This window comes from Laccaria bicolor, genomic scaffold (assembly GCF_000143565.1).
Source record: "Laccaria bicolor S238N-H82 LACBIscaffold_52 genomic scaffold, whole genome shotgun sequence".
Classification (NCBI taxonomy): Eukaryota; Fungi; Basidiomycota; class Agaricomycetes; order Agaricales; family Hydnangiaceae; genus Laccaria; species Laccaria bicolor.
Window position 1 is genome coordinate 182,274 of NW_001889923.1, and position 12,900 is coordinate 195,173.

At 48.3% G+C, this 12,900-nt stretch overlaps 7 protein-coding genes across 7 annotated transcripts; 5 read left to right on the forward strand and 2 right to left on the reverse strand.

The window, feature by feature from the left end:
• Positions 1-2,069: 2,069 nt before the first annotated feature.
• Positions 2,070-3,234, forward strand: LACBIDRAFT_333532 (uncharacterized protein; the record flags this gene model as incomplete). The annotated part of the gene is made up of 5 exons (XM_001888143.1): positions 2,070-2,093; positions 2,374-2,483; positions 2,672-2,817; positions 2,886-3,034; positions 3,091-3,234. 5 exons carry the CDS (start codon positions 2,070-2,072, stop codon positions 3,232-3,234), a joined length of 573 nt encoding a protein of 190 aa, XP_001888178.1.
• A 433-nt stretch (positions 3,235-3,667) lies between these two features.
• LACBIDRAFT_333533 (uncharacterized protein) lies at positions 3,668-4,096 on the reverse strand (the record flags this gene model as incomplete). Its single annotated transcript, XM_001888189.1, has 1 exon — positions 3,668-4,096. One exon carries the CDS (start codon positions 4,094-4,096, stop codon positions 3,668-3,670), a length of 429 nt encoding a protein of 142 aa, XP_001888224.1.
• Positions 4,097-4,470: 374 nt separating this feature from the next.
• On the forward strand, positions 4,471-6,876 carry LACBIDRAFT_312458 (uncharacterized protein; the record flags this gene model as incomplete). The annotated part of the gene is made up of 14 exons (XM_001888144.1): positions 4,471-4,605; positions 4,662-4,710; positions 4,763-4,831; positions 4,878-5,127; positions 5,175-5,206; positions 5,257-5,312; positions 5,363-5,812; positions 5,870-6,047; positions 6,098-6,154; positions 6,204-6,237; positions 6,298-6,373; positions 6,464-6,566; positions 6,617-6,627; positions 6,679-6,876. The coding sequence occupies 14 exons, from the start codon at positions 4,471-4,473 to the stop codon at positions 6,874-6,876; spliced, it is 1,698 nt and encodes a 565-aa protein (XP_001888179.1).
• An 869-nt stretch (positions 6,877-7,745) lies between these two features.
• LACBIDRAFT_312459 (uncharacterized protein) lies at positions 7,746-8,511 on the forward strand (the record flags this gene model as incomplete). Its single annotated transcript, XM_001888145.1, has 2 exons — positions 7,746-8,171; positions 8,224-8,511. The coding sequence occupies 2 exons, from the start codon at positions 7,746-7,748 to the stop codon at positions 8,509-8,511; spliced, it is 714 nt and encodes a 237-aa protein (XP_001888180.1).
• A 140-nt stretch (positions 8,512-8,651) lies between these two features.
• Positions 8,652-9,682, forward strand: LACBIDRAFT_312460 (uncharacterized protein; the record flags this gene model as incomplete). Its single annotated transcript, XM_001888146.1, has 5 exons — positions 8,652-8,735; positions 8,786-8,823; positions 8,873-8,949; positions 9,023-9,198; positions 9,251-9,682. 5 exons carry the CDS (start codon positions 8,652-8,654, stop codon positions 9,680-9,682), a joined length of 807 nt encoding a protein of 268 aa, XP_001888181.1.
• Positions 9,683-9,856: 174 nt separating this feature from the next.
• Positions 9,857-11,105, reverse strand: LACBIDRAFT_333536 (uncharacterized protein; the record flags this gene model as incomplete). Its single annotated transcript, XM_001888190.1, has 4 exons — positions 9,857-10,392; positions 10,447-10,657; positions 10,710-10,942; positions 10,994-11,105. 4 exons carry the CDS (start codon positions 11,103-11,105, stop codon positions 9,857-9,859), a joined length of 1,092 nt encoding a protein of 363 aa, XP_001888225.1.
• A 382-nt stretch (positions 11,106-11,487) lies between these two features.
• Positions 11,488-12,564, forward strand: LACBIDRAFT_312462 (uncharacterized protein; the record flags this gene model as incomplete). Its single annotated transcript, XM_001888147.1, has 6 exons — positions 11,488-11,495; positions 11,547-11,744; positions 11,792-11,823; positions 11,875-11,930; positions 11,981-12,430; positions 12,478-12,564. The coding sequence occupies 6 exons, from the start codon at positions 11,488-11,490 to the stop codon at positions 12,562-12,564; spliced, it is 831 nt and encodes a 276-aa protein (XP_001888182.1).
• Positions 12,565-12,900: the final 336 nt, after the last annotated feature.

The following is a 12,900-nucleotide window of genomic DNA, read 5'->3' on the forward strand; positions in this document are numbered from 1 at the left end:
GTCGAGGGATCAAGCCCGAAGATTGGTCCTGGAAGTCATAATGACACAATTCAGAAACTTGAAAGAGTAGCCGCAAGGCTTAGAGAAATTGACGAACCACGTTTTTCTCTCGCAAACCTCAACACCGCCCTCGACGAATGCTTAAACATTTCGGGACCGCTCTCTAAGGCTGGTGTGCTTCCGGCCTCTCAACAAGTGGCACCAAATGTACGCACCTGGAACGAGACCAAGAAAGTCATGCCAGCAATCAAGACTGGACGGAAACGACTGGGGGACCAGGCGTATGGAGCGAGGGTAGCGAGCGGGAAGAAAGCGAAGGAATGCGGATCTGGCTCGCGAACTTCAACTTCGACCACGCCCGTAACTAGCCACACGGCGCATCCAACTCTCCTTCCAGCACCAACCGCTCTTCTGCAGCCACCGATGCCAGTTCCTCTACACCCAGCGCCGATGTGGGTTCCATCTGGTTACCCAGTTCCTGGAATTTACAATAGGTATCAGTACATATCGTCAAGCCCTATCGCCATGGGAAACCAGTATTTCCACTCCCCACATACCTATCCTCCAAGTGCTTGAGCCGTTTTGTGGCGATTTCTTCGTATATTGATTTGTATGAAAATTTACCATCGTTGAAATTACGTGTACGCAAGTAAGAATGATTTGGAAGTGGCATTGGAGTGGTGAGAAGGCAGGAGACGAAAGTTCACGACCTTAAGAAAATTTCGACGAACACTCGGTTATGTTGGTCGCCGGACTCACGTGATGTTTTACCATTTTAAGAATTAAGGTTTTCGGCAGAAAGTGAACAACTCGTTTGCATTGCGAAGAAGGTAATGAGACTGGCTTGAGACCGGCAAAGTGCTTAACTTTGGGCGTATGCGTATGTTGGCAGAAGATTCTTATCAACGCGTCGTCCCGCTATACGAGGGCATCGTGTAGATTCCAAGGTATTCAACCTGGCACTTGATTTACGGAATCAATCAGCACGAAAAGAACCGCTGTTCCCAACACAGACAAAAAAAGGAACCTAGGGAGTGGAAAATCACACGAGAGACACATTTAGAGGGGTTTGAGGGGAATAGATGATTGATGCCACTCGTGGGAGGCTCGACGTGCCGCGTAACATAATCAAGAGCTGTGGCAGTGATCACTGATATCATTAGTGGTCTTTCTAATCTGGTATATTATTGAGCTGACAACCGTTGCTTGCTGTGAACTCGGTCGACGATAACACAGGAGGTTTGAGCAGATCCAGTGTAGAATAATTGGACATTCCAGCACTTCTGCAGGAGACACAATAACTCTTCGGATAATAGTGAATACAATAAATCACTTACCATACTGATGCTAGCTTATATTATCTAGTTGCCTGAGGCGTATTGGAAATGTCAGCCCGCCAATACCATAATCAATGGTAAAAAACAAGTACCTAATCAGGTTTGAGTGGGTTACTTGATCCGTATCACATCTGTGTCCTCCCCCTTAAACGCCTGAAGACGGTGACGACTCACTTCGTGAAGTAGCTCATCAGAAGGTGATGGCGTTCTTGCAGGCGTCGTTGAGCATTCTTCGCTACTAATGCTACAGATAATTGATGCAACTGAGTAGGCAGGTTGATTGTCCTTCGGCGTAGCGAAGATGCGGGCTATATCAGAGCCACAATTCACAGGTGGATGTTCACCGACTCCAGAAAGCGGAAGTATTCCAAAACTTGAGCGGAGTGAATCAGTCACTGGAACGGAGGAGCCTGAGAGGTTTGTCCCCGTCACATCCTCGCTGCCAGGGTCATCTTAAGAAACAGATCGTCAAGGTATACGTAGCTTAGTACACGGTTCAAGAGGTGTCAGATCGGTCGATTTGCAACGTGTGATCTGGCCACGCGAGCTTGACACCGGTAATTTCCGAGGGTCGGTATGTCAGCGGCAAAGTGATGGCTCATCAATAGGATCACCAGCAGCGACTGATTCACAAAGAGAAAAGTTCAGCGAAAGTCAATAAAGATAACAGTGTGTTGGTATAGGAAGGATATCGATAAAAAACATGATTGTTGTAGGACATTTGAGCTGGACATGCTCTTTGTTGATGTGGTGATAGTAAGAAAGGATCCTCTGCAACAATGCAACAACAGATGTACTGAGTTTATAGGGTCTACCAGCTTGATGCCAACAAAGGGGGTTGGATGTGTGGTCATACCCATGTTTGATGTAGGTTGGGCACAGGAGATGCATCACTCGAGTAGAGGCTGGTTTCTTCGCTGAAAAATGAAACCCAGTTATGTGACGAGTTAACTATGAACAGATGAAGGCACATTTGATGCTGAAAATAAGCTATATACAAGTATATTATACATCAAGCCTTGACATGTTTTTGTAGGATATGTCGAGGAGGACGCGTCGTTTTGCCTACGATGCGTCTGGAGATGGTGGAAGAATGATAGGATGCCATCAACGCTGCCGCATTGCCGTATTTCCTTATTTGGGGGGGTAGGTGGGGGGGTACCCTGCCATCATTCACGTAGCAGATCGACCGATCTGACACCTCTTGACACGGTTCGCAAGATGGGAGTGGAAAGGCTGGGAGCGTGACGTAACGGACCGTGACGAATTTATTGCCATCACGACTCGAGGTACCACTGCAATATCTCACACTGCTTGTTATGAATCTTTCAAAGTTACACTGCGAAATTTCAAACCGATAAGATGCTAGAAGAAACCCCTGGCGTGTTAACGTCCTTTGTGCAGAAAATCTTCAAGTACCTCTACGAGACGTACGACCCCAACGAGGAACCCCAGTATCTTGACTTGATCTTGACTCATTGTTCGTTCATAAAACGTTTCCGAAGAACTTTGCGTCAGAGGCGGACTCGAAATTGGAATCAGAATTAGGTTCTGAAGAGTCGAACAAGGCAGGCCTCGACATCCGGATCAATCACAAGTCTGTCCTCCTTCCTGGACTAAAAGACTATCTGGTCAGAGCCAAGGAGGGCGCGAGCCTCGCGAAAGTGCTTTTCAAAGACGTCTTTGAGGTTCCAGAGGTACGAGATGTTTAATGGAGTTATTCCGTGAGTGATCTCATTTGACGTCACTGAAGGAAGGAGGTGGAATCGTCGCGGGGTTTTTCACCGTCACTCGCAACCTCAAATTTAGGATCCGCGTCGGGCCTGCGCAAAGGGTAGAGAGTGTCTCGTTCAGCGCCAAGTACGGACGATTAATTCACTACCTCATTGTACCATAAGCTGATACCTTTCGCGGTTAGGCTAGTGCGCACATTTGGCGATGATTTTCGAGTCACCCAACTTTATATCACAACGGTGAATAAATCAGCGCCTGTACACTTACACGGACTCTTTGGCTCGGATCGCCCACACTCCGCTGGGGTAGACGAAGAGGCCAAGATTAATCCGGCGCCTTTGGGAAGAGAGGGCTAGAGTTCGATCGGTACTTAGGGGATAAGAAGTAGACGTCCTTAGGATATTGATGCAAGTCTATCACTGATCGTTCTACAGAATATTTGTGCTGGAATTTGTCCTGGTCTACTTCGGATATCTTTGCGAAGTACCAATTTATGGCACAGATGATTGTAATGCCGAGGCCGTCGACAAGAAGTTGATTACAGGGTAAGTAAACCCATGATGTTTTTATAGAGCTGACAATTCGAAGTCGCAACTTCATCCTACCAGCTCTCTGGGTCTATTGACGACTTTTCCCCATTCCCGTAACATGGACCCCACCCCACCAAGTACCTGACCAACCCCACCGAGTATAGCTCCAGCGAGGGCGAACGGCGTCGTGAGGAGGACCAACAAACCCTTCCCAATGTCCTCAACCACAGCATCACGATTATCGCCGGTCGACTTGCGAATTTTATCGGCCTTCCTACGATATAGTTTCTTGAATTTGGGGTCCGGATGCTTGGTCGCAACGTCCTCCATAGCTAGGGCGACATCCTCCGCAGCACCACCTATCTCTTTTTCGGTACCTCTCATCTTTGCCTGTCGATAAACGACCATCTGCTTTTCGAGACGCTGCAGTGCCTCATTCCACTCGACCTCGACCCCGTATGGATAGGCAGGAGGATCAAGCTTCTTGTCAGTCATGGGTGCTCTGCCGAAGGTGTTAATACGCGAAGTAAGAAAGATGACTTGGTCATACTGAGTGGATAGTAGCGGGGGCGACGGATGGTGATGGGCACCAGGAAGAGATGGTCGGAAAAAAAAATAGCCCTTTATTATACCTGTAACATAATTGTTTCTCGCAGCAAGCCCGCGCCAATGTTAGACAGCGAACACCATTGAAAAGCTATTGAAAAGCTACGCCGCGGTTGTGGCGGAAGCTTAGCGGAAGATTTTAGGGTTGGCCCCTGATTTTGATGAACCCCTGTTACACGTGCTCCAAACGTGCTCCGATTCCACTTTTTCTTTCACTCTCTTTCACATCGTCGTTCCTTTCGCAAAGCTCTCGTTCTGGTACTATGGCGCAGAGACGCTCCAGCACGAACAATCACATACTTTTGCCAGCTTCGGGCTCCAGCTTAGCCGCGTTTGAACCGATTCCGCACGTTCCTGCGTATTCCTTGGTAGCTTGGACTTTGGGGCGTGGATCTGTGGTACACGAACGAGCGCGATTTCTCATTGATATCCAATGGTTAATGAGACTTGGCAGGTTTGGAGAATTTGGCCAGCGGTCCTGCTTCATACCCTCTTTGCTTCAGGTGAGTTGCGACGTAAGCTGTATCCATTCCACTAAATTAACGCTTCTCACAGCAATCACCATGATTTCTATGCGAGGAATTATGCATTTGGAGATTCCGAATGTCATGCTGACAGTTCTCGGTACGTCTTGTTTGTCACAGGCACCGCTCATACTGAGGACATGTAGGCGTCGTAATCGGTTTCGTCATCTCATACAGGGCCATGAGCGGGTACGAACGTTATTGGCTGGGTCGGACCTATTGGTCAGACGTCATTCGAAATGCGCGAACCCTTGGTCGTCTCATCTGGTTTCACGTACCTCCGCGTCTCACTCCAAAAACTCCCGAAGAGACCCAATCCGGAGAGTGTAAGCGCTCGATACAGGAGATGAACAAAGTCATGGCCGAGAAACGTATGGCGCTGGACCTTATTGACGGGTGGGTTTGTTATACTTGCTTTCATTTTCACTCTAACCCGTTCATAGATATGCGGTTTCTCTCAAACATCACATTCGAGGTACTTCTTTTACCGCGTGACACCTTTATTACCCATTGACGACACTCAAGGTGAGCTTGGAATCTACTACGAAGACCTCTACCATCTTATTCGGCCTCTCCACGAGGTAATCTCCTATTTACTATCCTCACGTTTACTGACAAACCGCCATCCCAGCATGACCACACTGATAATCAAAACATCCAACACGCTATGACCTCGGCCCTGCCCGTACCTCGAAAAGCACAACGTATCACGACGAAAACCCACATGCATTCTCAACCACCACCCCGTCGCGCCCGTTCCGTTTCTCCAGATCTTTCACTGGAACCCTCCGACCCAGCGATCCTTACAATCAACGCTTATGGTACCTTCGACCCTAACAAGCTCACATCTAGCTCTCCGCCTCAACCTTCCCATCTGCCGCCTCTAAGGCGCAGCGCGTCTCATTCTTCTCATCTCTCTAGTCAAAGCCAGCATCAACCTTTGCTACCTTCGACGCAACCACCCGCAGATACGGTCATGGACAAAATATCGTCTGACCTCATTCCTTTACCTGGGTTAGCAGCCCTGTTTCAGTGGTTCCACCCCCAGCACACTCTGGAATTGCTGCCCTCACCCGATGCCGTGAGTACCTCGTTCCTTCTTGTTCCATGTTGGATGCCTGGCCTCATGTGCTTTTAGGAGGTCGACCCAGGTGCGACTTCACAGCCCCAGCGCCGATGGCAGGGACCCGTTCAATCAAGCTTGTATAACAAGCACCGGCCCAGAGTTGCAGGTAGCGGAGAGAATTTGCCGTTGGAGATCTTGCGATGCCTCAGCGAGTGGCTCAGCGTCTTGGAAGATAGGGGCACGGTTCCTGGTTCGTTTATCCGTTCGATGAGTGTTTCCCTGTTTGAAGGTTCCCATTAGGCTCAAGCATGGGGCCTATGATTAACGCTGTTGCTGCGATGGAAGATAGTCTTAGTGGTTCGTCTTTTATCCGCGCTTCTGGTTCCGCACATAAACACTTTCGCAGGGCTTGAACGCATCCTGACTACTCCTCTGCCATTGTGAGTAGGTCTGCACATTCTATTGCTACTGACTAAGTCTCATTTGCAGTGTTTACTCAGTTCATATCAGGTGACTTCAGGGATCACTTCACCAACTTCAGCGATACTGATTCAAATCTCTTTTGTCGAACAGGCAGTACGCCCCCTTCTTCATCTTGGTATCATGACGCCCTGACGTCGTCCGATTAGCACCGTTTGGATCTATCTTTTCTTTCTCCCCTTTCAGCTAGTCAGCCTGTTCGGATATTACACCATCCCAGGCGTCGCTATCGCCGCCTTCATCTACCTTGGATTTCTCGCTGCAGGCGAGGAAATTGAGCAACCTTTCGGTGCGTGCTCCCTCTTGCTTTATTTTCGCGGATCTAACATTTTGCGCCAGGTTATGACGATGTAAGTACAAGAACAAGACACCGAAGAACACCTTACTTAACAAACATTTAGAACGACCTTGATCTCGACTTATTCTGCCACGCAATCGTCCATGCAGATATCAAGCAACTGAAGACCTCGCCTTGCCTCAACGCTTACCTTGGCCCTCCAAGCGACACTCGCCTGCAGCCGACGTGCTCGTTATCCTTAAGACATGTGACTGAGGCTGAGCAGGACAAGAAGCCGATTGTTGCAGTAGCGGCATCTTGATGTGTATACCCCGGGATATGATACCCATTCTCTTCTTTTTGGATTTAACCCCCTTATAAACCGGTGATGCTGCTACTCACAGAATATAAATTTGATATACCCTCCCCAGTCATTTTCCAAGCATTCTTATTAGCGGTGCTCCAATTCAAATGTGGGTTGGGCCAAAGCACAACCTTTCAGTTGTCGACCTCCGTCGCTCATAATTCGAATGAACTGAGACCAACTGGAGATGTTTTCTACGAACAGGAGGTAGATAATATTTTCACGCTGACTCTTCTTTTTCTTGTGAATGTACGACCTGTTGACACCAACTAGAAAACACTGGGTTCCTGAAGCCTTAGATGGGTTGTGGGTCCCGTTGTTGTTGTCGCAATTCAACTGTTTTCTCACCTTGGACACTCAAGCCGCTACCAACTCTCTCTGGACCTCTGGATGGAGACCAATATCCAAGACCCGGAGGATGGACAACTTTTGAGGACGAAGTATTTTGGCGCGATCACCAACCTTGGCTGAAGGAATGTGGATACCTTCTTGGACCTCGCTATCAGGTTGACTGGAAAGCCTCTTGGGTGCGGAACAAGGGTCTGAGATATTATGATTACGAGGATGGTATCACTGCAAAGGTACAAAGTCGTTCATCATTTGGAATTCCCTCTCTCATGCACTTTTCAGTTTTTAAATATGCTAGACGCGATGCGGACCGATGACGGAAATCATGTCATGTTCAAGAAGTTCACCCCATCTTCTGGGACCGCTGAGGCAGAGATCGCGCTTTTGTTTTCTGCCGAGCCTCAGGGGAGTCCGATTTTCGAGGTTCTTTTCACGCAAAGGCCGTCTCTCGATTTCTCCAAGGACGGAACAAGATCAAGATGTCCGACATTATTGTCCTCGTCTATGGGCATAAACACAGTGCACCCTCACCCTCTTCGCCGCTTTATTCCGAGCGTCATGCCCTATTCTCTCCTTCTGTATCTCCTGCTGAAATATTTCACGCTCGTCCTTCCTTATTCTCATGGGCAACCAACCTCGTCGCTACACATGTTCATCGGGAGATTGACCAGCTTTCTCGTACAAACGTTCCAGGTGGCGAAAATCATCTTCGAGCTTCTACGAATGGCCGCCGCCCAGATCACTTCAAATTGGTAACTTGGCAAGCTCTAGGAGAGTTCAATATTTCTGCGCTATGCGAGAAATACAAGGTTCGCGCACCTGTTTCCTGGTATATGACAGAGCCCATGGCCGCTTCACGCAAGGGCGGTGTTTTCATTGTAAAGAAACGACGCCCACATCCAATCGTTAGTTTTTCTATATCAATATCGGAGGTTTGATGTACTGACTATCTCTCAGGTCCAAGTCGGCGCTATTAGCTCGTTTATACTCTCAAGGAATCATTTCGCTAACGGGGATCTTGCGATGGCCTTGGGTGTATGGCATTTTGCGGCCAAATCACATATCGATGTCAAACGTGTCTACAGCCGTTTCGGAAACATCGTAAGCGACAACACTGTACGGAAGGCTCTTGATTCCATGACAGTCTCGAGTCTCAGCGTCCTCAAAGACTCCGTCAGAGCGGCAGCAGAGCGAGGACAAACTGAGTGGTGTTTGATCCTCGATAACGTTCAACATACAACGTGAACCATACAACACATAAAAAATTCACTTGTATCGTGGTCTGTCTACGAGAGACTAAGCCTCACCTTTCCAATTCGAAAAACCACTGCATACCAACCACCGTGCTTGGCGTGCCGGATGAGCAGGACGTGCAGTTGTTAGTGATGCCCTCAGTGCTCCAGAGTTGGAAAGAGCCAAAGTTCAACACAATTGGAGAAGTTGTTGAGTTCTTTCATCAAGTCTTTGAGGTATCGTCATTATCAACTCGCTGTTCTAAGCTTAACTCTATGTTATTTAGGGACTTCAATATATGCACTCCAATGGTGTAGCTCACCGGTTAGTATTGGCTGTTCAGAAGAAATGACGAGCTCAAACTTTCTTAGAGATGTCAAGTACGACAACATCCTAATGGACCCAACTGGCCTATATTCGATACTTCCCCATCCATTGGAGACACAGCGAGCGCGTGACTTTTGATTCACACCCTCATACTATACCACTCGTACGTTGGCGCTTGTGAGGTACTATTTCATAGATTTTGGCCACGCAAAAAAATACGACCTGTCGGTGCCACTTGAAGAACGCCTGGAGCACCCGAGGTGGGGTGCGGGTGATAAGTCAATTCCAGAATTTGCTAAGGATCAACGGTGCGATCCATTTGCCGTTGATGTCTATTGTCTAGGACACATGATACAATGTCAATTCCTGGAGGTACGTCCATTGAATAATTGATGTTACTTGAGGTTGAACTTCGCTCTTTTAGGGTGAGGAATTTACGAAACCCATGAAAGGATTTGGTTTCATGCGATGTCTCGTCGGTGATATGTGCAAGGAGAATCCAAAGGAGAGACCGATGATGGATCAAGTCATGGATCGTTTTGAAAAAATTTGTGTACGATTGAGTGATTGGAAGTTACGTTCTCGTGTTGCAAGGAAGAGGGAACTGTGGATTGTTACATTCTTGCAATCCTTCCGTCACCGTCACACACAAATCAAGCTTGCTCGGCGGGAGACTGCTGCAATACCCAAGAACTTGCCAGTTGTCATCCCCGACTTTTGGATCGGATTTTCCCGTGGAGGCGCACACCTGAAAAAAAATAGAGTGAGTGTTGGGCGTGGTCGAGACAAAGATGCGACTGACCCATACCTGTACCCATTAAGTAACACCAGGGTGCCAGAAGATAATCGATTATGAGCAAGATGTGAATCCAGTATGGACAAGCTGTGCGAGAGAGAACTTAAGACGAGGCATGTTATAATGTTAACCTATGTTGAAAATGTAACTTTTTTGTTACGGACACTACAGCCAATAAAGGTATGATTTCATGCCTTCCTGACCTCAACGTTGTCCCAGTCCTTCATTATGAGATCAGATCTGTAAAAAGTCGGCACTGCTCCTGTACTGAGAGAGAGTAAGAAATGACTGGTCAGACTGTAGATGAGAGTAGAATTTATACCTCTCCTGTAGCGCAAGAAGTGCTTGATCAACGGTCGCATCCGAAGAATCAAGATCACCATCCTTGCGTTGAACCTCAGCTTGCCTAAATGCTGCCAATGCACGGTCAGCCAACTGAAGTGCCCGATCCCATCCATCTAAATTAGGACCTTGCCTCTTCCCCTTTTCTTCCGCCTTTAAGCCAGCAATATATGCACTCAGCATCATGTCAAAAATTGTCTCACATGCGCAACGAAGCTGGAGAATGAAAGGAAGAGTAGTCTTCATGTACGAATAGTTGGGTACTTTCAGGCCACGCCGGAGGTGGTTCGGATCTCCAGGAAAGCAACCACGGATAAAAGATGGATTTGGGTTTCTTTCGAACTTGAAGAATTCGTAAGTCAAGCCATCCGTAAAAATGCAGTGGATAGGCAGAGAAAATCCCTGGACGGAGTTTTCGAGGTCACAGCCTGTACATCCAGGTCAGGAGCAGAAAATGTAAACCAGAGACACACGAGGCTTACAATCACATTCAGCTATAACCTGAGCAATCACTTCCAAACGTTCATCATCGTTTCCCACCTCGAGCTGCATCTCAATACAGAGAACCGCGACAGCGCCAAAAGTTTGGAAGTAGTAGTCGACACGACCCCGTGTACCAATGTGACCATTGATCATAGTCTCTGGTTTATTCCTCAACATGAAAGAGAACTGCTTAACCAGGTGGTTGAAAACCTAATGGTTGCAGTGAACTTTCGAGGGCGCGAGAGAATTAGATTATTCGCACCGGAGAAAAGAACCTCGATGTCGCCTCTTCCGTTTTATGCTCAGGAGGGGCACCGTACTGCATTAACATGACATCCATGTCGGTCACGATCGACTTGAAAAGCTGTGTGGGAATCCGAGAACGGTGAATCTCAAAGGTCCCAATGTCGCTCAGCTCCTTTCCCGGAACAAGTCCTACCAGAGGAGCGACCCGAGCATATGTGACTTTGGAGAAGCTAGCTCCCGTGCCACGTTCTACGTTAACTTCTTAGCACAACTAGACCCCAAGATGGAACAGCGGCAGACCTGGTCCTAAAGCATCATCTTTCAAGACGGCAGAACCGAGACTGAACTGTCTTATGAACCGGCGTATAGTGGTGCTCATTAGATTGGGGGGTCGTCGCTGCCAACAGCGCATATTGATGGTGTGTGCGTACAGCGAACGTCCCAGTTGACAAGATGAGGCATGGCTAGAAACATAGCAAGTTAGTCGGGACTGAAGCATAGTCGAGTTTGACACTGAGGAGTGGTAGGTGTTGACATGCGCCAGCTGTTGGCGGCAGACGGTGAGGTTAAGGAGGCGCAGGTGTCTCAGGCGTTCATTGTTTGGTCAGGGAATTAGTGTCTCAGCGTTACGTGATGAATTGCTTGGCATATCAAAAAGGGCACATGATGAACAGCGTTCCCCGTCTTCTACCTGCGATTCTCAACCACGACTTCAACAACAGGCAAGGAAGCACAGCTCATATATCTTGAAAATGTAGGCGTCGTAATCGGTTTCTGTCATCTCATACAGGGCCATGAGTGGGTACGAGTCCCTCTCAAGCCTCTGCATCAACCACTTCTGAATCTTTCGTAGGTACGAACGTTATTGGCTGGGCTGGACATGTTGGTCAGAGGTGATACGAAATGCCCGAATCCTGGGTTGCCTCGTCTGGTTCCACGTACCTTCACGTCTCACTCACAAAACCCCCGAAGAGATCCAATCCGGAGAGTCGATACAGGGGATGGACAAAGTCATGGCGGAGAAACGTATGGCGCTGGACCTTATTGACGGGTGCGTTTGTTATACTTGCTTTCATATTCACTCTTACCCGTTGATAGATATGCAGTTTCTCTCAAACATCGCATTCGAGGTGCTTCTTTGGCCATGTGACACCTTTGTTACCCATTGACGACGGGTCAAGGCAAGCTTGGAATCTACTATGAAGGCCTCTACCATCTTATTAGGCCTCTGCACAAGGTAATCTCCAATTTACCATCCTCGCGTTTCCTGACGAACCGCCATCCCAGCATGACCACACTGATGGTCAGAACATCCAACACGCCATCACCTCAGGCCTTCCCGTACTTAGAAAAGCACAACGTATCACGACGAAAACTCACATGCATTCTCAATCACCACCCCGTCGCGCTCGTTCCGTCTCTCCAGATCTTTCACTGGAAACCTCCGACCCAGCGATCCCTACAATCAACGCTTATGGTACCTTCGACCGTAACAAGCTCTCATCTAGCTCTCCGCCTCAACCTTCCCAATTGCCGCCTCTAAGGCGCAGCGCGTCTCATTCTTCTCATCTCTCCAGTCAAAGTCAGCATCAGCCTCTGCTTCCTTCAACGCAACCACCTGTAGATACCGTCATGGACAAAATATCGTCAGACCTCATTCCTTTACGTGGGTTGGCAGCCTTGTTTCAATGGTTCCACCCCCAGCATGCTCTGGAGTTGCTGCCCTCATTCGATACCGTGAGTACGTTGTTCCTTGTTGGATGCATGACCTCATTTGCTTTTAGGAAGTCGACTCAGGTGCGACTTCACAGCCCCAGCCCCAGTGGCGGGGACCCGTTCAATTAAGTAAGGATATTCGGAAGGTTTTATGATAATAGCTGTAAAACCAAGTAAATCGAGGACGTTTCCGGATTGTCGAAGTGTTGCAAAAAGCGCGGCGATCTTGGGCATTGACGGTGAAGCGAGCGTTCCCTGAAGGTTGGTTTCAGGGGCAGGGTTGAAGGGACAGCGCTCTTCGGCTACACGGCCACACGTACACCAGAGACGCGAATTCGTAAGAATAAGATTTTTTTGTGGAGCGGTTAGAGTCTTTGAGCGCTAGCTTGAGCGTTTGAACGTTTACGGTTGGCGCGTTTGCATAGACTGTATCACGTGGACTCAGGTCTTGAGCGCTTGAGCCTCCACAGTGTTCTTTTACGCACCGACCA